Source organism: Lycorma delicatula, chromosome 2, assembly GCF_047948215.1.
Source record: "Lycorma delicatula isolate Av1 chromosome 2, ASM4794821v1, whole genome shotgun sequence".
NCBI classification, from domain to species: Eukaryota; Metazoa; Arthropoda; class Insecta; order Hemiptera; family Fulgoridae; genus Lycorma; species Lycorma delicatula.
This window is the reverse complement of record NC_134456.1, coordinates 30,634,465-30,658,609: the sequence shown is the minus strand read 5'-3', so window position 1 is coordinate 30,658,609 and position 24,145 is coordinate 30,634,465. Positions and strand designations below refer to the sequence as shown.

Sequence of the window (24,145 nt, the reverse complement as noted above, 5' to 3'; positions counted from 1 at the left end):
TTCGTAGGCTATATAAATATGTATATTAATTTATATTTAATAGATAAACCCTTACAGAATAATTGAAATAGGATAAGTTACCTTATTTCATTACACAAAAGAAGCTCTTTTGCAAACTTGATTCGCATCATCAGCTGCATACATTCACATATATATCACAGAAAACATCACAAACTTGCAATCCATGATAACATACATAAGTGAATAGGTGTATTCACTTATTTTATGTTAAAAACATTTTTAAACCGATTAAATTTTATTAAAAATCTTTAAATTAAATTTAACTTATACAGTTTAAAATCTTAGAAAAATTTTTAAAACTTATTTAAATTAGAATTTAAAAAAAATTATAATCAAAAGAAGAGATAAAAAACCAAATGTAAAAAAATATTAAAAAATTGTTTAAAATTATAAAGATTAATCATTAAGTTAAAATTAAAATGTAAAAATATAATTAAAACAAATATAAAGATTAAAACGTTTAAAGTAAAAACAAAAACTTAAGCAAAACAAAATCATGTACCAGCCATTTCACTGAATTTACTGTACTCGCTTTTCATTTCACAATTTACTAGAATAGAGTAAATTTAGTGAAATGGATGGCACATTATTTTCCTTTGCTTAAGATTTTGTTTTTACGTTAAAAGTTTTAATCTTTATATTTGTTTTAATTATATTTTTATATTTTAATTTTAACTTAATTGATAAACCTTTATAATTTTAAACAATTTTTTTATATTTTTTACATTTTATGTTTTTTATCTCTTGTTTTGATTATAATTTTGAAAAAATCTAATTTGAATAAAAGTTTCAAAAAATGTTTGTATAAGATTTTGAGGTGTGGTAAGTTAACTATAATTTAAAGATTTTTAATAAAATTTGATTGGTTTTAAAATATTTTTAACATAAAATTTATGTGGTATGTTTTCATGGATTGCAAGTTTGTGATGTTTTTTGTTTTATGTTATATATATATATATATATATATATATATAAAACAAAAAACATGTGAATGTATGCAGTTGATGCAAATCAAGTTTGCAAAAGTTCTTTTTGTGAATAAAAAAGTTCTTTTATGAAATAAGGTAAGTCATCCTATTTTAATTATTCTGTACGTAGGGTTGATCTATTAAATATAAATTAATTTATATTGCTACAGAGGAGTATGGTTATTAAAAGGATTGCTTTTAAATATATATATATATATATTTAAATAAATTTAAAAAAAGGATTATACTGTCTACAAATGACACAGCAAAATCAATATGTCGAATGAAATGAACTGATATTTCCAAGATGTAGGCAACAGGAAGTTTATAGAACACAGCATTTTAACCAAGTCATATTGGCATAAAGCCTTTATGGATCTAATGGTATTGGTCCAAAATTTAGGGACTTCCTCACTTCTACATTACACTGTTATGTAATGATTTGCACTGGCCAGACATCCTAGTTTTTTTTGGCAGTCATGTTTTCTCATCTTTAAGTAGCATAATCTTTATTTTAAAATGTTATTACATGTTAGCAAAGTGATCAGAAATATTTAAATTTTTAAAATAGAATGCAGTGGTAAAATTGTTAATTACAATTAGTAAAATTGATTTATTGTATTTCTGCAGTGCACTACTGCCAAAATAGTTTTATCCACTGTCAACTATTTCTGCAGAATAGTTTTAGTAGTATGCATGTTATCCAAGTGTGTGTTTGGATAGTGGTTATTTTTTTACTCTGTTATAAATACATGTTTGATTTATAAATTAATATCTGTTAAACATGATCTTATTTATAAGTTGCATACTATTACAATATTAGAGTTGTGTATGTTTCTTTGTTTATATTGTGTGTGTGTATGTGTGTGTGTGTGTGGGAGGGGTGTGTATGTGTGTTCATGCAAATACATATGGACATGTGAATAAAAACCAGATAAAAAGTTAATTTTTAAAGTTTTGTATTGAAATTTCAATAATGTGTAAAATTACCAATTGTTTTCAAGAAAAATGTTTGTTACCTCCCAAAAACTTCTTTCTGTAGTTGTTAAGTTGAAAAAAAAAATCTTCAACCTTTTTTTCTCCCCCTCTTCTGAAACTGCATTTAGCTTTGTTGAAGATTGGATGGAAGTGAATGATAAGGGATTGAGTACTGTGGAGGCCAAGGCCCATAGTAGGCCACATTGACAAAGAAAAAAGAACAAATCTTTATTTCACAAAGATTTTCATAAAGTTTACAAAGTTCATGGTCATGAACTTGGCCAATCAAGATCAAGGTCATGGCACTAAGAAAATTCAAAAGGAACTATATATACAATTAATTTAGAAAATTTTTAATTTTAGGAAACATTACTTAAAGAAAATTACTGGAAATTATGTAAAAGGTTTATTAAATCCATGAACAATAAATAGAACTGTTATCTGATTTAAATAATTCGTACAAAGCAATTTCATTAGTGATAAAAAAAAAGAGGAGACAACCAGAAAAAACTGATTTTATTCTCATAGGTGTTCTGTAAAATTTGATATTTATCTATTTTGATATAGGTAACAATTCACGTATGGAAGAAGACCATATATTCTAATCTATACCATCATTCTAATGACTTGTTACAGACTATTCAACAGGTGACAAGTCCATTCCTATTGGACTCTTGTATTAAGCCATTCTGATGACTGTACAAACCATTCAACAAGTATAGAATCAAACAATTTCATTAGAACAGATATATTTATTGTTGTTATCAAATTAAAAATGAAATTTATTGTAATTAAATCTTAAATTTATCCAAATTGTCTAGTCTAACTGCCATATTAATTTTTTATAATATATACTCTCCAGCCAAAATAAGCTCTATAGACTTTTTAAGATACACATTTATTTCTGAATTTAGCATTCAAATTCCAGAATTCTTTGTTTAAAATTGACATATCCTGTTAAGGAAATATTTCCAAAGATTTAACTGAAATAGATTTGTTTTTTTACATTAGAAACCCGACTAATATCTTTATATCACATCATAAAATCTAAGTTAGGCAATAGATTGAAACAAATTCTTTACTGATAAACAACAGAAACAGATATTTCTATAATATTAATCTATAATATCATTGACTAAACATAATTTCTCTTACTAGAAGAAGTTTGAATTCAGACCATATATAAGTATTATGAATATTTCTTTTTAAGCTTGTATAAGGAACTGAAGCTAGATTGTCTCTAGTTGATGTACATAATTTTAGGCCCAAATCTCCTCAGATTATAACTGTAATTGTAATTCACAATCCAGAAGGGTAGATGAAAAGGGTCAATATGTGTTGGCTTCTGAACTTAGCAACATGTCTCTGACTCTAGCTAAGGCAGCCTTACCTTTGTTAAAAATGAAAACAGGACAGTTGAAATTTATCTGAGGAACAGAATAGAATTTTCAAATAAGTAATAGTATTTACTGTTGTAATAAAATTACCACTAAATGTCAATTTGTGAAATTTTTGTCAATACATTGCTCACAACAGTTTCAGTTTTGGAATGTTTCCTGGAATTGTTTTATGGGGATGGCGTATAGCTGTTGTATCATTTGTAGCATCTCATTTATCATTTCAAAGCTGCCTTCAATCTAGGAAACAACATAAAGTCTGGAGAATAGTGTGATCTTGTGTTTTGCTAGATAATGGACAATTAGAAGTGATGTGTGAGCTGATACATTACTATGGTACAATTTCAAAACATTCATTATTTTCCCACAGCTCAAGTCTCCTTCAGTGTACACTTTTCTCAAATGTTATAAGTGTAGTAACAACAGGTTATTTATGTTTAATTATTTAATATATAAATGGTAATTTTATGATTAAATATATAAAAATGTATTAATATAATTTAATATCTACTTACTGTCCAATGTTATTTACTTTCCCTCAAGTATTGATGATAGGTTTTAGCTACATTTAAAAGGGAATTGTCTCTTATTTTCTGTATCATATTTTGATTACTGCACAGTTTACTGTATTTGGTTTATCAACGTGGGTATGGATACAGAATATGCAACTTTCCAACGAACACCATTGTGAGTTGTGTAATCTGTAGTGGATGGTATCCTCATTTTTGGTTTGTGTGTTGCACTGTGTATGTTCTTCTGGCTAATTAAAATAATGTACACATTTAAAAAAAATTTTGTTCAAACAAATCTGTTTACTTGCAATTACAAAAGGATGTTTCCTCATTATGATCAAAACTGACTGCAATCTCATTAGAATTCAATTATGTGAAAAACTAATCCAAAAATAGTACATAATTTCAGTTATCAAACAGCTAAAAACGTACTCATTGAATAACAAATCATTTTGAGAAAACCACATAATCTATAGGTTCATTAAAAAATTACAGGACAAAATATTAAGTTTCAGGTCGAAAAATATAATTTCTCTTTGGGCCCGTCATGCAAATAAAAATCACTTTCTTTCACAGTAGGGATTTTCTAACTAATGCTGATAAGTACCTGCTTTAGCAGCATTAGTTAGAAAATTACTAAAACTGCAGTGATGTATGTCACTGACTAGCAGTTATCATCTTGTCATTTTACAAAGATTAAATCTTGTTCCACTGAAATAATTTTACATTTCAGTAAATGTTTGACAAATTAGATCACTTGAGGTGATATGACTTTTTTAATCTAACCTTGAGAATATTGTTTTTTAGCTTCATTGCATTGTTCTTTTGATTTATAACCAGTATTGAAATGATGGTACATTAATTTGATTCATAACTGGCAATACTTCAGTTAACTAAATGACTGTTTATGTTGTAAATGGTAGATATGTTGTGCTTTTCAAAGATTATCTATTTTCCCATCAAAAACAACAAAGTGTTCTGTTGAACAAAGTGGTTTTGTTCAACAGCACTTTGTTTTTGTTCAAACAAATTAAATCTATTTTGTTAGTTTTTGTTAAGAACTTTAAATAAATGTGAAGCCATTACTTTTATCTACGTACAGATTTTAACCTGAGATATATTATTCAGAGGCAAAATTTTTTATTGCATTGTTATTTTAATATTGTTTGGGCTAAATTGGAAACAGTAATTTTAACTCTTGAACACCCTAGATCGAAGGTATAAGCTAAGTGTTACAGGAGTAAGATTTAGGTTCCTAAACATCTGTATAAACTTAACTAAAGTCAAATCTAAATGAAAGAAGAGCTTGTCCAATCAGCCATCACTAAAATTATCCACATTTCTGATTTAGGATTTATTCCTAAGTCTATAATCCCAATTAGGATTTCCTTATAAGATCTGTAATGCTGCTCATTATAATCATTTGAAAAGATTTTATATTGGAGTGTACTGTTGACTATTATTCTAGCATAGTTTCATTCACATTCAAGCTGTAGAAAAAGTAGCAGTGCTTGGTACTCATCTCAACACAAGACTGATACAAATATTGTTTTTTGTTGAGGTAAGGATTAATAGGTATCCACAGAGGTATGAAAATATTGGAGATTATTTGAAATAAAATAGACATATTAAAAGTATTACAGTAGTGGTTCTGAGCAAGATGGTTGATTGTCACAGTCAGAAGTTATTATTTTGTGGTTGATATTGATCATCCACTTCCTTTTCCCTTATCCTTTATGCTTTTTTCCTTGAACAAGTGCTGTGGGAGTGTGGCTCAACTGATCCTGTTTTCTATCTGGGGGTTTGTATAAAACCCAAACTAGTAGTATCTACCTGGTAAAATTCGGCTCATGTTCTTATTCCTAATTGATAGAAAACTATTACATTTCTATTTTATTAATTTGACAGAATTCTTCAGTTAATGTTATTACTTATTTACCCTACTGGATTAAGGTTGTACATATGAATGAATTGTTTTATAATAGAAAGTGTAATTTGTTGCCTTACACTATCTGCCCCATTATTCCTTATGGATATCAGCTTGTAATGCACCTGAGATTTAAGTGACTTCAGAGAATTGTTTTATTTCTGAGTAATGTATTTAATACATTCATTATGCTTCCATTCGCTGTGGTGAAGAGATTGTAAGCAAAATATGCATTGTGTTAGGGTTGACATGTGACATATAATAGAAAATTTGTCTTAGTCAAGAATATTGTAATACCACTTTCCTTCATATTTTCCTTAGTAAGCCTGGGATAAGATTTGATTTTTCTGGAGTATCAATACCTCACATTGGAATTGATACTCTGGAATAACTGTTCTAGTTATTGTATGAAACCAACTAATATGGCATTAATATAAAGCAACTTCAGATGTTTAATATATTTAGACAAAAAATTAAAGTAAGTATATTTATTGTTTAGTTGAAATTTAGAAAATTATGAAAAAATGAGTGCTTCATCTAAAACTTGTATTTTTGGCTAAATCTTGATTGTTTAATTACATACGAATTTATATATTTTAACATTGTGGAATTTTATACAAAATTTGTTCCAATACTTAAGAAGTCCACGCATATCTATAAAAAGAATGTAAATCTCAAATTAAAATTGTTTTGTGTTGTCAATTATTAATTTTTTTATTAGGAAATGGCAAGTGATGAAATGAAGGCTTTAAGAAATAAATTTGTGAAAGAATCAATTGATGATGCCCAGTTAGCAACTGTACAAGGTACAAAGACTGATCTCCTTAAATGTGGAAAGTGTAAAAAGAGGAATTGTACTTATAATCAGGTAAGATTCAATATTTATTTACTGCTGCTTGAAATTATGTGATTATTTTAAAAGAGAAATTAATATGAAAAACATAACTGTTTGTTTTCTTAATTTATTGAATATAAATGTTATGTACATAACATTTCTGTGCACACAATTATTTACAAGTGTATGAGAGAAAAACATTTTTGTCTGAGATCATAGTCACTCACTTGATTTGTATTTCACCTTTGTGTCAGATCTAAAAGACTTCCCTCCCATCACCTCTTTGAAATTCCAAAAACATGAAACCACTGCAGTTGATTCTTCAGAAGATCAACATATGTTGAACATAATAAACATTATGTTATGTTGAACACAACATATTTAACATAACATAATATTTTTTATGTTGAACATAACAAATATTAGTGTAACATATGTTCGTAGATACGTAATGCTCCAAAATTACCTATTATTAATCCCAAAATAAAATTGGTATAGTATTTTCTGACATTGATAGTATGAAGAATTTTTTTTCAGTTTTGGGGAAAAGTTAAGATGCCATTTTTTGTTCTTTTTTTCTTTACTTTCCAGTTTGCAATAGTGGACCCAGGTTCATCTAAGGTAACAATTCTTCCTTGGGAACCGTCATCTCCAAACTGAAAGTTCCTCTCTAGCATCAACACATTCATTCAGTTCTGCAGTTAAGTAACATGGAATCCACCATGCAGACACTTCATTAAACTGCAGAATCAGTGTGATGTTCTGATCCAAGGATTTGCACATCACACTGCCAGAATATGATTGAAGACTTGTATCCAGATAGGCGGCATTTCATTTAGTTACATGTCAGATTTATTTTTGCCATGACTTTGATTGATGCAAAGGTCACTACCATCATTACTTTGTGTCCCTGACCCAGTCAAGGAGAGTGTCACAGAAATAACATAAACCACCTTGGTAACAGTCAGCTTCTGTAAAACTTATGTTTCTGTGATCCATTATCATTATCAAAACCTATTTGCAGTCATATTTTGAATCTCCAGGTTTGTCAGTTCATATGATGTTATAAAAGTGGATTCAGTATATATATAGTTTCTCCCCAAGTAGTACTATATATTTAATTATTGCAATTATCATTACTGTACAAAATACTGATCGTAACATTGTGGCCTTTGTCCTTATACAGGGTGTCCCAATTCTGATGGTATGAAGGTTTATTGGCATAGGTTGGATGTTAATTCTTATTGTAAATAATAAGTAGGAGTATTTTTTCACTTACTTTTGTCCTAGGCAGCACAGTGCCTTTATATTATATATTTTAAAATCTTTTTATTCATTCAGTGCAATGATGGTAACTCCCGTATAGGTTTTTTCTTAATACTTAATTTCTCTTCACCTTTAAAAGAAACTGTAACAACAAATTGTGCCAGAACTAGATATATTAGAAACTTTAATAATGTTATCAGTTGATAAAAGAATTTTTTTATATGAAAATATAATGTAGCTATGAGATTATACAGAGTGTCCCATATAAAATACAACCAATCAATCACTCATCCATGAAATTTCAAAAGTCAAGCTTACTCCCTTACTAGTTACTGAAATGGACTCGTCCAACATCTGAACATCGTGGCGACGCAGTAGAACACTACCAATAGTAACAACAATGCAATCAAAATGTTCAGTGTATTGCTAGAGACAAGATGGTGTATTCGCTAGATGAACATGTTTTCATTGTCGAGTAGTACTTCAGTACGAAATCAGTGGTTGCAGTGCAAGATTTGTTTCGCCATAAGTACCCAGATAAACTAGCTCCTAACAAAACATCAGTATTAAGGTTAGTTGCAAAATTTAGAGAGACTGGTTCTGTTAATAACAAGGAACACAAAAGATCTGCGTCAGTGTTGAATACAGATACAGTCACTGAAATCAAAGACCGATTACTCGCCTCGCGAAATAAAACGTCGATCAGACGTTTGTGTGCTGAAATTAATTTGTATAAATCAACTGTTCATCGGACGACCAAACAATTACAGTTACAACCTTATCGCATTCAAACGGTTCATCAACTTCTTGAGCCCGACAAAGAAAAACGGCTACAATGTTGTAATAAGTCAATGGTTCTGTCGATTTCTGCATGAGGGAATTAATGTTATGGATTTGTTATTTTTCACAGATGAAGCACGGTTTCATTTGGATGGCAATGTAAACAGCCAAAACAGTAGAATTTGGAGTGCTGAAAATCCCCACGTTTATCACGAAAAACAATTACACCTGCAGAAGTTGGGCGTGTGGTGCACGATATCGCAGAAGAAAACAATCGGTCCTAATTTTTTCGTGTACACCATTAATGTAGAACAATATCAGGATATTTTATTTCAGTTCATTGCACTATTGGAAGAGGAAGACAGACACTGCTGGCTACAACATGATGGTGGACATCGCACTACGCAGGTTCAACTTCTGATTTTGTTGAGGAATTCTTTGGTAATTGTGTTATCGGTCGAGGCTTGTGGCCACCAAGATCTCCAGATTTTTCTACGGGGTTACCTCAAAGAAAAAGCTACAGCAACAAACCACAAACACTTGAACAATTGAAAGTCAATATTGAACAAGCTGTATTAAATATCCAGCCACAAACTTTGAAAAAAGTTGCAAGAAACGCTGTAAAAAGAATTGAAGCTTGTATTCAAGAAGATGGTGGCCACTTCCAACATTTACTCTAAATGTAAGGTAATGGATGGTAATAATAAAAATTACATTTACATTTACACATGCCTTTTTATTATTTCAATACCTACCTATATAAGGTTGGGTTACGTTTTATATGGGACACCCTGTATTAGTTGTATTTGTTCTTGTCTGTATATATGTATTTTCTCGTTTAGTTGATTACAAAACAAATATACTTGCTAATATACTAGTCTGTAATATTTCATTATAAGATTTTATTTATATAAATTATATATTTTAATATTATAGGATAAAAATCCTTCAACATTTAATACGTTAGTTATGGCTTTCACACAGCTAATATTTATTACTATATTCTGATGTTATTTTTATTAAAATCTATACAACTGCACCCCTTGGCTGCTTCATGGCCCAACCCTCTTCAAAAATTTTGGGTATTGCCTCATTATGTCTAGAGTTATTGCAATTTTTGTATTTTCAGAATTTTTCTTACCGTGTATATACACAACCAATGTTCACTCATATTTCTCGACTCAAGAGTTGAGGAAAAATTTTGGATGAGACCTCATTAGGTGTAACTTGCTTGATTCTCTGAGTATTTTAAGCCATTACCCATTTCAGTAGATCAATAATGTTTTGAGTTATTGTAATTTTCATGTTTTCAGCATTTTTCTTACCATTTTATAATATAGGGAGGATTCATCTTAATTATTTGATTTTATCTGTATGGATACATTTCCTAAATTTAGGTAATTGGCTTTCCATAGTAACAGTATCGATTTGAAAGGAGATTGCTTATTTATTTTCTTTTTGTAAGATATTCAATGCTATAGATGTGCTGATGTGCAATTTAAAATTATTTCTAGTTTGCTGTGGACACAACTTGCACTTATCATTCACACTTCAGCCATATTTAACACTGCTATGATTGCATTTATATCCATTTTATATTACATATCAGACTGTTCTGATTAAAACAGAAAACTTTATTTCTCCTGGCTTTAATATACATGGTATGAACAACACTTGTCTATTCCATTTCTGATTATAGTAAACAAAATTAGTAACTAGCTTTATAAATATTATGAAATGGTAGTCATAATGACTTTTGTTTCTTAGGCTCCTTTGAGATAAATATAAAAGATTACAAACATTAAATGTAGAATTTAAGTGAAAAATGAAAATAAAAAAAAATTATTTAATGCAATGAATATTCATTGATTCTAACCAAGGATTTCAAATATAAACTAAGTAAAATTTCCAGTTTTTGTTGACATGGAGTGTTATTTCTAATTTTTTATTGCTGTGAATTGGTTAATTTCATTTAATAAAAAGTTTTTTTTTCTTAAAATGCTTTCTGATTTATTATACTTACTTATAAAATTGTCATAAATCAAAAATTTCACACCAAAAATTTGTTATTTGTAGAACTATAAATCTATTTTGTATTTATTCAGTACAGTGCAGTTATGTTTTTCAGGATTTAATTAACAGAATATCCACACAAACTGCATATGCAGCTCAACTTTTTTTAAGTACTTAATAAGAGTTTTATTTTACTACTTTTTTGTCAGTTACTTTTGAAGTATGAAGTTTAACTAAAGAATGAAAGCTCATCCACACATTTATGCATGAGCACATGCAGACTTTTTTCTGTCTACCTGCCTGCCTTCTGTCTGTAAGAGATAATGATGATATGATTAGATTTCGTTTTATCTATCTACTGTACACTGTGTGTAAAAATTCCCTGAAAATGATATTGTTATTTTTTGGGGGGGTGGGACAAAGTGTCAGTCAATAAATCATAGAATCCTTATTAATGTAAAATTTACTATACTTTTAATAAAAATAAGTTTATGGTATCACATTAATTTAATTTACAAGTTACTAATAGAAGTGTGGTTTTTTATTAAAGGTACAAACAAGGAGTGCTGATGAACCTATGACAACATTTGTTATGTGCAATGAATGTGGCAATCGATGGAAGTTCTGCTAAGTTGTGTAAGATTTTTTTACATATTCATAGATTAAGTGGTTTATACTTGAAGTGATTTGTGTTTATTTACCTCAGTTCATTGTTTTGTTACATTGATGTTGCTGTTATGATTACTACTACTATTCTATTGTAAATCTATAATGAAATCAATATTAAAGAAAGATATTGTGCCCAACAAAGTGTAACATTATTTTAGGATGCATTAACCAATATGTATTTATATGTATGTTGATAAATATTACTGTTTACATTAAATGTAAATGCTTTTCATTTTATAAAAAAAAAAAAATAAATATATTGTAGTACTGTTTATATTACTTTTAGGAAAAATAATTTATTATTAAAGTATTATATTACTATTTCCTTAGAACTATCAAAAGGTTGCACTCATTTTGACAACAAGATAGTGATACTATACGAAATATATTGTTATTTTTGTCTACTATAATACAAATATTAGACTTAATTCAGTATATTCAAGTTTTCAGTTTTTAGTACTTCTTGTTTTAAACAATAAAGGTAATGAATTAATAATGTTTATATTATATAACCTGTACATAATATAGATGGAATACATTCTTATCAATGTACGTTGCAAGTACAATTCAAAACTACTAGTGACTGAATGTTCAATATAATTTATGTAACTCTTGTGATATTGATGATAATTGATACATTTTCATGCCGATTACTTAATGAGGAAGATCTATTAGATTAAAATATACATTTAAGAGTAGCTGAAAGGTAACAGTAACGAAACAAAGAAATTTTGGTGGGCAGCAATTAAGATCTGAAATATTTGTTGCAAGTTAATTTAATTGCAACGTATGAATCCAATTTCTATTCTGTCATTTTATTCTTCAGTAATCAGTGAAATTGTTTTTGTCTAAAATTTTAAATAAATACAATACAACATAACAGACAATAACAACTCTTAATTTTAATTGCAGCCGCAATATCTTTTTAAATTAAATACCTAATAATTGAAATTTCCAGTTTATAAATTTCATAAACATCTAGCTAATTCTCTTAACAAGTTTGAAAAGCATTATTATTAGATGAAAATATATTTTATCTCTTGTGAATTATGTTATTTTAAATATTAAATTTTATTTTAAAAAATTGTAATCATTTTTTAGCCTTTCTTTTATATATATATATATATATATATATATATATTTTAGATATTTAAATCACGACTACATGAATTTAATTGATTATGTGTATATTAATTGGTATAAATGATAGAACTATTTTTTTATGTGATAAATGTATTTACAGTAAAGTGTGATACATAAAAATGTTCTAATCTCTTTCTTAAAAAAAATACATAGTGTATGTAGTTGATTTCTAAAAATCCTTGGTTTAATGTTATAAAATAATGCATTTTGTGTATATACTTCCTGGTATAGTATTACCTCCTGGTGGTGCTTAACTAAATTGTCAGCATAAATAATTATAAACATTTTATCCATGTTGATGTTAAACAATTTAGGATATTTCAATTTTGTAATTCTTTCATCACTTTCTGAAGCTGGCATCAATAGCTTTGGCTTCAGAAGGTGAAGTAGAAGTTAATGTTTAACTGACTTAATTTGTAGGTTATTTATTTGTTGCTTATGGATGTCTTAAAAACATCTCCATCAATATAAAAATGAGTTTTTTTTTTTTTAAAAGGTAGTATGATATTTTTATGACTTCTTCAGAATACATGTAATTGATCATGTAAAAGAAATTGTGTTTTAGTATTTTTATTTTTACTCATGTAAATCTTATCTAACCTATCTGTGTTTCTAAATTATTTACTTTAATTTCTTCAATCAAGACATGTACTGCAATATTTCGCATATAAATATTGGAATAGTTAATAACTGCAAAAAAATATAACTAGTAACTATTGATAACAATTTATACGTTTTTATCTAACAATTACAGCGTGTTTAATTTTATTTTAGTAAGAGTGAATGAATAAAGTAGATCTACAAAGAGAAAAAATCTTACTCAAGGATATTTCTTATCTAGTAATTTATTTAGATAGCAGCTTAAATAAAAATATTGATCTTCTATTAAAATATTCATATTTTTTTATATGTGGGTGGTGTGTGTATTAGAAAAAACTTTTTACTGATATGAATTTGATCTGATTTATAGTGTTATATGTAGGTTTAAAATTTAAGAACGTTAATGTATATAAACCTAGTTAAACATGTCTTAAAGTTTTTCTTCCAAGGAACTGGTGCATAAATTTTATCAAAAACTGCACAATTTTCTTATTTGTTTTATATGATTCCAGTTGAACTTCAATTCAAATCATGAAGTAATAGAAAAAGGTTTGAGTTTAAAGAACATTTTTTATAATTAAAATAGTTAGTTTAATATTATATTTTACAATAAAAAAATAAAAAATATGTTACTGAAAGATACTTTTTTGCCTCTCTAAACGTACCCGAACAAAAATTACAAACACAGAACTTTATTTGTTTAAAAAATAATGTATTAAATGAAAGAATGAAATGTAATGGTTCAGTTTTTTTTTTTTTGTAGAAAATTTGGAAAAAGGTTTCTTCCACTGAACATCAGTTGTTTTTCTCATTGTATATCTGTTGCTATTAAATAGAAAATGTTCTAATAGAATATTAGATGCTTGTCAACCTGATACTAAACTTGATTCTTAATCTGGCGTAAATAAAAATATACATCAAAATAAGAAATTAAATGTGAAAAACCATTTGAGAATAATGAGTACTTAGCATCAGAAATGAAGGTGTCACCTTAACTACTATCTAAACTGTACAATTCTTATTATTTTCATCATCAGCTAAAGATTAATACTCTTCAGTAATTTCAAATCAAATACTAAATACTTGCCTCTTAAACTGAGCAGTTGGAAAAATAGTAAGCAAAAAATCAGTTTTGTTAATATTACATTCAACACAATATAATCAATGTTTGGTTGGCCTAAGCTGTTCTACAATGAACAATTTTGTATAATAGAAAAATATTGTAGAAGCCTATTGATGCACAAAACCCATTTTTTATTTTGTTTATTGGAATTATAACTAATAATGTATGCACCATTCATAAATATGTCATAAATAATTCACTGATGTTTCACTATTTTATCACTAATTCTAATCACTATTCTATCAGGAAGCAATCCAAGATAAGTAATAACATTACTAAGTTTTGTAAGTTAAGTTATAAAATTATTAATTTTTAACATGTGAATTCTTTCGATATGGTCCTTACTTTGATTCCCATTAAATATGTTTTATTTAGAATTTCTTATCAAATAAAAAAGATATTTTCTGTTTGTTAGATCTTTGTTTTGATAGATTAAATAAAAATTGTATGTTTTAGATCATAAATTATATGTATATTACTGTACATAATATGTACAATGTTGAGTAAGTATTACTTATCGGTTAATGTATTAAAGAAAAACAGTGTTTTATTCTTAAATCGTAATAAATTAATTTTTTTATCTGTGTTACTGTACTTCAAGATAACTTATGATTTTTAGGTCCTTGACTTAATTAACTTAAGCATCTTCTGTTATTATGCATCAAAAGTCAGGTAATTGCTAACCAGACTTGCATTTTGTATTTAAATGGGGATCAGGTTTTACTCATTTACTGAATTACTACTGTGCTATTGATACTATTTCTTGAATTGTATTGAATTCCTCTTTAATGTATTTGGTGAAATCTCTATAATTTGAACTAAAGCAGTATAAAATAAATCGTACATGTGGTAAGTGATGAAAGCAGATAGATCATTAAGAAACATAATTAAAAGAGATAAAATCTATTACTAGCTCATAATACCTTCTTTACTTTTCAATACCAGTATTTTCTAAGAAAAAATATATATATATTTTAAATTAAGAAACAAGTTTCTTTGTACTACAGATAAAAATCCATCTAGGATTACATCTAGTAAAGTGTTTCATATACTGTTCTTGTATGACTGTTAATTCCTGGCTCCATAAAAATATACTCTCTAGGACAATATTTTGTACCAGAAACACTGATCATGATCTTTCATATTATCCCACTGTTTATGAGGCATCAATTTTTTTAAAACTTTTCCAATTACTTGCTCAATAAGGTCACATCCTTTTGAACACTAGACCTATTATTACTATCCATAAGTAACATTTATTATGTAGTCTTTTATAGTCTGTTAATTTAATGACTGCTGTCTTATCTTTCCTCACTCTTTTTTGTAGGCCTGTAAATTTTTCACAACTCACAGTAAATTTTAATAAATCAACTGACCAGACATCAGATCTGATAGGATTATTTATTGCTATAGTCATCATTATTCACTGTCACAGAAAAACAGACTGTTGACCAAATGGCTAGTAGTAACTCCTAATAAACCAGTTGAAATTATTACATACATGTGCTGAGTGACAGCACATGTCACTCAGCAAAGTGATTGGCAAATCACTTTGCTTGCATGCCATTCACTTTTTATTAGCAAGCAGTCATTAGTTTTAAGATACATTATAACATAAAGTTACTTTTAGGCATTATTAAGTTATGTTGTACTTTTTAAAAACACTTTAAAATTTTGATATAATTATCTAATCTTGCTTTACCACTGTTGAATGCTCCTCAACTTTTCTATATGCCCAAATGTTTAATCACATACTGTTGACGTATTTATTTTTATTATTATTTTACTTTCACTGATAAATGTAAAAAGAACGTTGAAACAAATTATTTATTGATAAAACATTAATCGAATCCCCAATATCTGAAAAGTTGATAAATGAAGTATCATAAATAAAATCAGGAATAAATAATTGCAGGAACCATATAGACATCTGTTAAAATGTGATTTAGAAACTCAGACCGTTAACAATACAAAGTTGTATTAATGCACATTCTATGTTTAAGATTCTCACCAAAGAGTGGAGTTATCTATGTAAATTACAGCTCTCCTCAAAATTCAATATAAAAGGTGATAAAGAATCATTCAGACCAATGCATAAGCAAATTGAGAAAAACTAGAATATATATATATATATAAATACATCAGCTACAGAACATTCAATTTTCTGAATAATTATTTTTGGAATTGAGTAATATAATTTGTGTAGAATGTAACTGGTTTCTTTTTTTTATGTAAACTAGGTAAACTGTTTTATAGTAATGAGATTTAATGTATCAAGACATTCTTTTTTTTTTCTTAGATAAAATCTATTTTCATTTGTTCATTCTTACACAGTTTCATTTGTTACTTATATCTGACTTGATAAATGTATTCATTGTAATCTGTTTGTGTAACCTGACTAAATATTTTTTACAGTAATAAAAAATAGATGTCTCAGAACTTTGATTTTTTATAAATACAAACATCTATACATCCATTTGTTTATTCTTACTCATTGTCATTTGTAACTTGATAAGTACATTACTACAGACTTAAATTTTGTGTCCTTTTTTCCCCCTTTTAATAAATCTGTTCATAATATTGTTTACTTCTTTTACTAAAATTGAAAACTTACACATCGCCAAAAAAAAAAAATCTTTCACTACTTACCAATAAAGGATGATCCTAAAATGATATAGAATTATCTTTTTTCAAAATAAATAAAATAGTTTTTAAATTTTTTAATTCCTTTGTTATTTTGGTGGTAAATAATCTTAATTTCTTCTAATTTTTCTGTGCTTGTACTTTGTGCTTCTTGCTTATTTAATTGAATAAGTTCTTAATTTGTCAGCTGTTTATCATAATATACTTGCATATTTTTTTTAATTTTTCATGAAATCTATTAAGTTAGAATATTTTACCAGTGTTATTGTGTTGTATTTATCAGTTGCTAGTAAAAATTTTAAAAATTCAAATGTATATGTGAAAATTTGTTTACATTTTTTTAAACAATATTAAAATATTTCTTTACGATATTTTGCAATATGTCTAGCAAAGTTTAATGTTGAATATTTTCTGAAATTTCCAGATTTTTTGTAATATGTTTGAAATTATTAAATAATTATAAATATGTAAAACTATTGCATAAAAAATAAACTCTTGAAAATTCATTATTGTAAAAGTTGTGAGATTACTGGATGATTCAGTCTTCTAGAATAGCAAAGGTCACACTGAATTATTTTAAAAGTGTTAATCATTTTACTGCTTTTGATTATTCTGCTTGTAAATACATTCACAGTGATCGCTGTTTCATTAGGTCAAAGTAATCAGTAGTTAGGAGATCCTTTTTTGAAATTGGGTATCCACTAAGAAATCTTTTATAATATTAGTTGTTATCCTTGTAGAGTATTATTGAGTGTAGTGTGTGAATTTGTATAAGGTAGAAATTAATCATTTTGGCTATTTCAACTGTTCTTCTGCTAGAATTGTTTTATTAAGAACTACTAAAGTTTAGAAAGCATACAGCCCTGGAAAACAAAGTCTACTCAATTAAAATCTTTTCAATTATATTAGTGCTAAAAATTTTACATGTTACTAAATTTTATCGAGGAGTTCTTACTTCTCTATAACATAATTTTAAAAGATCTGACTATTGGAAGGTATAAAATAGGAAGAACTGATTGATCAAATAAACTGATTTTAAAAGGCAAAAAATCAGAAATTACGCACTTTAAATTAGTGCCATCTATTACTTTGCTGAAAAGAATTTTTTATGGTGAAGTTTAAAATAATGTAAACGGTTCTCGATTCCTCAGATGCAAATATCCATATTTTTAACTTTATAGATGAATAGAATGCTAAAATTCGGCATAATTCACTCATTTAAGTACCCTGACTTTATGTTGCTTACATACATGTTATTATCTACTGTAAAATACTTACTTGGAGTAAAGATATTTTTAGATCTCTGCTTAGAAGCAGAGATCTAAATCTCTGCTAAATTTTATTATGCTATTTTATTAATTAATCTAAATTTTTAGATGCTTTAGATTCTCTGCTTAGAAGCAGAGAACAAAATCTGTGTGTATATTTGTTTTACACTATAAAGCACTCTCAGGACATTTGGAACAACTGCAATGTTAAGAGGAGGAGATAATGGTGCTGCTGGCTGGGTTTTAGGCATGCACTTCGTTACTTTCCTACATAAGGAGATCTCTGAAAAGAGATCTTCTTTCGTATATCATATCATATTTAAGTTATTCTCAGGTTAAGGCAAGTAAAAAAATTAAGATATCTTTATTAATGGGAGCTTTATTTTAAGAAATGGTATTTCTGCAGAGAATTTCTCTTAAATACTAAAATTAGGAGATATCAAGGCTTAAGAAACTGAAGGGAAGTCATAGTTCTGAAATATCTTCTTTTTTTTTAAATAGTGGATGATTTGAAGCAAAAGAAAATAAATTATAAAAATTTTATCCACCAATGAAGTTTGAAAAAAATCAGTTCATCCAATTTAGTTCAGTTCTGAAATTATTTAGTGAAAAGTATTGCAACCCACATAGTTATATACATGCATACATCTAGAAAAATGTTTGTTTTTTTGTCTTAATGGATCTCTTAGTATGTAAAACGTCAAGGTATGTCAAAATATATGCCAAATATAAGGGAAAGTAAAAGGTTAACCTTCAATAATAGATCTCTATTAAAATATCTCTGCTATCTAGCAGAGATATTTTAATTTAAACATTAACATAAACTATCGAGCAGATTAGAAAATTATTACATATATGCTTCTTTTAATATTTAATAGTCTTTTAGTAGCAGTTTTTAATCTTTTAATAGCATTTAGATTAAAGGTGTATTCTTCATTGTAAATGTTTAAAGATTTATTTTTAAAAAAGAAATTGAATTATTACTTTCTTGAAATTTTGTTTTAAAACATTATAATTTGAAAATGGATTTACGTAAATCAGATGTCAGCTACTTATACGGCCATAATACCTAATAGATAAACCAAATGTCAAGGGCATTATTATATGTAAATAAACTTTTTTTACATTAAATATATAATATAAGGGGAGAGGTTCTATTATAGCAGCTATTACAACAGATCTTACATAAAAATGTTATGTGTAAAATAATTCATACCTTGGAATTTTGTATATAATTAGGATATATATTTGTATTTTATAATTTTTATTTTAAACTTATAATTTTTTCAATTTTGTACTGTCATTTGAAGACAGCAAAGAGCAGTAAAATGTGAATGTAGTTATTTTTTACCTTTGATTTAATAATTGAATTGTTTTCTGTGTTGTAGTTCTCACAGCATCATTAAAAAGCAAATGACAGCAGTTAGATGACAGGCTGTTAAGGATAGAGCATTATCATTCTCAAATGTCAGTATAGCATTGATAAGAAAAACATGCTTAGTACTGTCCTCCATTTTGCATGTTGTAAGTGAAAAGGAGGTTAATATGTTGAAGAAGGGATTATGAAAAAGGGGTGGGTGACAAAATAGAAGGATACCCATACAGAGTTATAAAAATAATTATCACTTAAAATCCCTTCAACAGGATCTATTTCATCAGTAAAGCCTTTCCAAGGATTCAACCCAGTCTTTTGAAGGATTAAATATGTAAGACTCATCCCTCAACCTTATTAAGATTAGGTGAAAAATAAAAAACGATTCTATTATTTTTAACAAATGAGCATTGTATAACAGAATGTTTCTGACAGGAAGATAATAAATTAAGGACTGGGGATTATTATCCCTTAATTTTTATTTAAACTGATCAACAAAGACTAAATCAATTCATTAAAAATAATTCTAAGTGGTTTTGGTGTAACTCCTCGGATATTGGTAAGACCATGAAGGAATGAGTGTTTATTTTAAGACATCTACTATAGCTTGCCAAAAATGAATTCTTTTCACTCTGAGTTTTCAGAATTTGGTATTAATTATATTGTAACCGTGATGTAATTTGGAAACTAATCCTAATTTAATCTGTGTTTAATTGTAGATATTTTAATTACCATTTTTTCCCCAGAGAATTAAGTTCTTGCATCACTTGGGAATGTTAGTGAAAATATTAGGTAGGATTTAGACCTGTATCTTTGTATCAATCATGTAAATATGATTGACGAAGTTTCACTATTTAACCCTACTGAATTTTCACTACTTCAATGATTAGCAAGTATTGATCTGTAAGAATGTTTCTGTGAACCGGAGATTTTTTAAATTTACCAAATAATTGCTTAATGCTTCAAGTAAATCTATCCGATTGTAACCATTAATTCATTCTGGTAAAATGATTTATTTACGAAAGTACTTAGATATCATTCCAAAGTTTTATGAAAGGTCACAAGGTAGACCAACATCTGAATGTTTCAGAATTTATCTAAATTCAAAAGTAGTTTGCCATTGAACATTTCAGGAATTTGAACGTTGAATTTCCTTCCATAATCACACATGCTCTGATATTTGGAAAAAATAAAAATTTTGCTGCAGTTTGCCTCCCCCAATCAGCTATTACATAGATAGGTTGGTCAGATTTGGTTTGATTAATTCAACCCATCGGGTTGGTCTAGTGGTGAACACATCTTCCCAAATCAGCTGATTTGGAAGTCGAGACTTCCACCATTCAACTTCTAGTAAAGTCAGTTATTTTTACGCTGATTTGAATACTAGGTCGTGGATACCGGTGTTTTTGGCATTTGGGTTTCAACTAACCACACATCTCAGGAATAGTCACTGAGACAGTACAAGTCTACACTTCATTTACACTCATTCATATCATCCTCTGAAGTATTATCTGATCGATAATTACCAGAGGCTAAACAGGAAAAAGAAAGGTTTAATTAATTCAGGCTTGTGTCTGGAGTGTAGGGCCAGTGATGATGTATGCCATGTGTTATATATCTGCCCCAGGTACAAAGCTGAATGTACCAAAGTAGCTATAGATAGCTTGCAAGGATGAATTCTGGTTTTTATCTGCAAGTTAATTGGAGAATTGAAAGGGAATTGAACATAGTTACTGGTTTACTTAGATTCTTAGCTTGGAGTGATATCTTAAGAAAAACTTCCTTACGAACATAACACTATGGATTCAGATCATGCATATTTCTCATCATCCTTGAACTAGCTTGCTCAAGATGCTTTTATTACACATATCACTTGTTGCTGCGTACATGGACTTGGAAAAGACAGGTGGTATGACTTGGCAAAGACAAGAGATTTTTGTATATTGAACACCTGAGAGAATGAGGTGGTAGTGCTTGATTGCAGAATTCCTAGATTATCAAAATTTCATGTTTGAATAGGGATAGCAGTTTTCAGATGCCCATATTGGAAGACAGTGTGCCACAGAAGAGCCTAATTCAATTTTATGCTAAAGATTTATCATTATTGACATAAAAACCTGTCATACGGTGACAATTGAGAATGATCTTAATTATTTCATTAAAAAGTATGATCAAGATTCTAGGTGTTTTTTTGTCTTTTAAGATCCTGTAATGCAGTAGATTATTTCTAAATCAATAATAAATCTTAGTATTACATTGTGTAAAATTTGTAAATCTACTTTGATAAGCATGTAACATGAATGAAGAATTTACAAAAACTCAGTATACAATGTGTTAAATGTTTAAATGACATTATGTTTACAGCGACCAGTTATTTTTGGCTGAGGATGAGTCAGATCTTATTATATGATAAGGAAAGTTTAAGGAGAATATGAAAATGTGAACCTCAGCAGATGAGAATACCTGGTAGTAGGGACAAGAATCATTACTGACCTATAATTAGAAGAAATAATACTTGGGACTTAATAAATTAAACTAACTTGAAATGTTATCTAATATGGTGAAATGCAGTTATGATGAAATTCTAACTAGGATAAATAAGGGGGGGTAGAAGCCATCAGACCACAGAATTCAGTTTCGTGGGTTCAGTGTGTAACAATAAAGATGAAGAAAAGAATTTATAGAATCATTGTACCCACAGTGTGATGTTATATGAAGAGCTGTAGATGTAAATGGAAGAAACAGGTCTAACTTTTAGTGATGGAAATAGAGTATTCAGGTAGAGCATGAAGAGAAGTAGGGTAGACAAAGTAAGGAACAATTACATAAGAGAAGAAATACATAGAGAAAAGAGATGTAATCAGTGATCTTCAGGAACAGCAGGATATGGAATGGTTGAAATGGTTTGGCCATGGTAGATTGAATGATACTCATAATTTCCTAAGAAAAAGGTTTTACAGTGTGTACTTCCAGAAAGAAGGAAGAGAGGACATCCTAGTCACTGTTGAAAAATAATATTGAAGAACCAATAAAAAGCAGAATTCTTGAAGTTGAAGGTTGTTATGACAGACAAAAATGGTGACAGGAAGCAGACAAGTAATAGCAAGTAATGGTGACAAGACAATAGCTGTAATAATCTGCTAAAATAAAAAAGAATGAATAATAATAAAATGTTTGATTATTTTCACATTCTTTGTAAAAACTGTTAGGTTATAGATCATATTCTTAAATCTTCAGTAAGTTATTGACTGGATTTAGGTTCCTTAATTTATTTTTCATATCAGAGTGATTCTGTTATGCGTTTGTTTGTGGTTTGTTAATGCTATGATTAAGTAAATGCTTATACATTTATTAGTGAGACAGATGAACACCCATATTTACAGATTCTTAGTCATGTAAATACTCCAATGAAAAAGTCTATGTAGCCACTAAGTAAGCTGGCCTTCATCGGAGTTATCCATTCTGATTATGTATCCTTCTAAAAGATTGCTTAAAAGTAGCTAGGCAGAATGAGTGGTTAAACGAGCTGCATTACATTAAAGACCACTGTGACTAATGTGAATTTTTATTGCCATGGCATTCACTAGTGCAAGTCAGTTACAGCAGCTACCACATAACAGTAAGGTTGGATGATCAGTCTGCACATCACTGTTATTCTCTGAAACATTGGCACACCATAATTAGTCATCTCTTAGTAGGATAAACATGATGCAACTTAAGTTGGGTAGTAATCATAAACACTCCAAGCTCACCATTACTTGGCATTGATTATATCAGGGGTGGCCAACAAGTCAATCGTGAATGACCGGTCGATCGCGAGGCCAGTTTTGGTCAATCATTGATCACTCGCAATGTTTGAGGTGGAATTGTGTGTACCATGGACTTTGAAGCAATTGTAGAAGACAAAACTTTCTAGCAATAGTTTAATGCATTCTGGGAATTTGCCAAGGTTATAAATTCCTAGAATTCTGACAGCCTGACACTGTAATCTCTGCCCACCCAGCACAATACATTTTGACTTATGTGTTACACTTATCACTCGACGCAATGCGTGAACGCAACAGTTACAGCTCAACTCATCGAAGAACGCAGTCAGTTAGTTTGAATATTTGGTAGTGCCATATGGTAGCTTCTTTTCTTTTGTATTAACAGTATTATTATTAATCAATATTATTTATCCTCAGTGACTACGTTGAGTTTCAATTTTTCTTCTGTTTAAAATGTAAATACCTTTTCTTTGTTTTAAATTAAATTACTTTTCTTACCTATCTATTTACTTGATAAGTGAGCATTCTCAGCAACAGATCTCTAAACTGCAGTCATTACACTGAGAGAAAAATAAGGGATAGTATTACAAATATATTAGGAATAACAATAATTATATTTAAATTAAGAAGTCAGTATTGTAAACCATAATAAATATATTGTAACTTTAACATACTTGTAAATTTGAATATATCTCTATTAGATTTTAATATATTTGTATTGCTGTCCCCGATTGTAATATGCAGTATTGTTATTATTTCTCTCAATGTAACGAAGATAATTGCCGCAGTTCATGAGTTTTTGAATTTTCTAGGAAAATATTTAATTCAATAAATATTCGTTAAACTGTCATATTTCTTTGCAT

General features: G+C 28.3%; 1 protein-coding gene across 5 annotated transcripts in view; it reads left to right on the top strand.

The window, feature by feature from the left end:
* The window catches only part of TfIIS (RNA polymerase II elongation factor), a 101,536-nt gene that overhangs the window by 39,712 nt on the left and 37,679 nt on the right, over window positions 1-24,145 (top strand). For 2 of the 5 annotated variants that reach the window (XM_075358583.1, XM_075358582.1), the window contains exons 5-6: window positions 6,525-6,671; window positions 11,248-11,333. In XM_075358583.1, the coding sequence (XP_075214698.1) occupies window positions 6,525-6,671; window positions 11,248-11,328 (228 nt within the window). In that variant the 3' untranslated portion in view covers window positions 11,329-11,333. Of the gene's footprint in view, window positions 1-6,524; window positions 6,672-11,247; window positions 12,375-13,621; window positions 13,792-24,145 lie in introns of those variants that run through there. The other 3 variants (XM_075358581.1, XM_075358584.1, XM_075358580.1) reach the window with 3 other exon arrangements.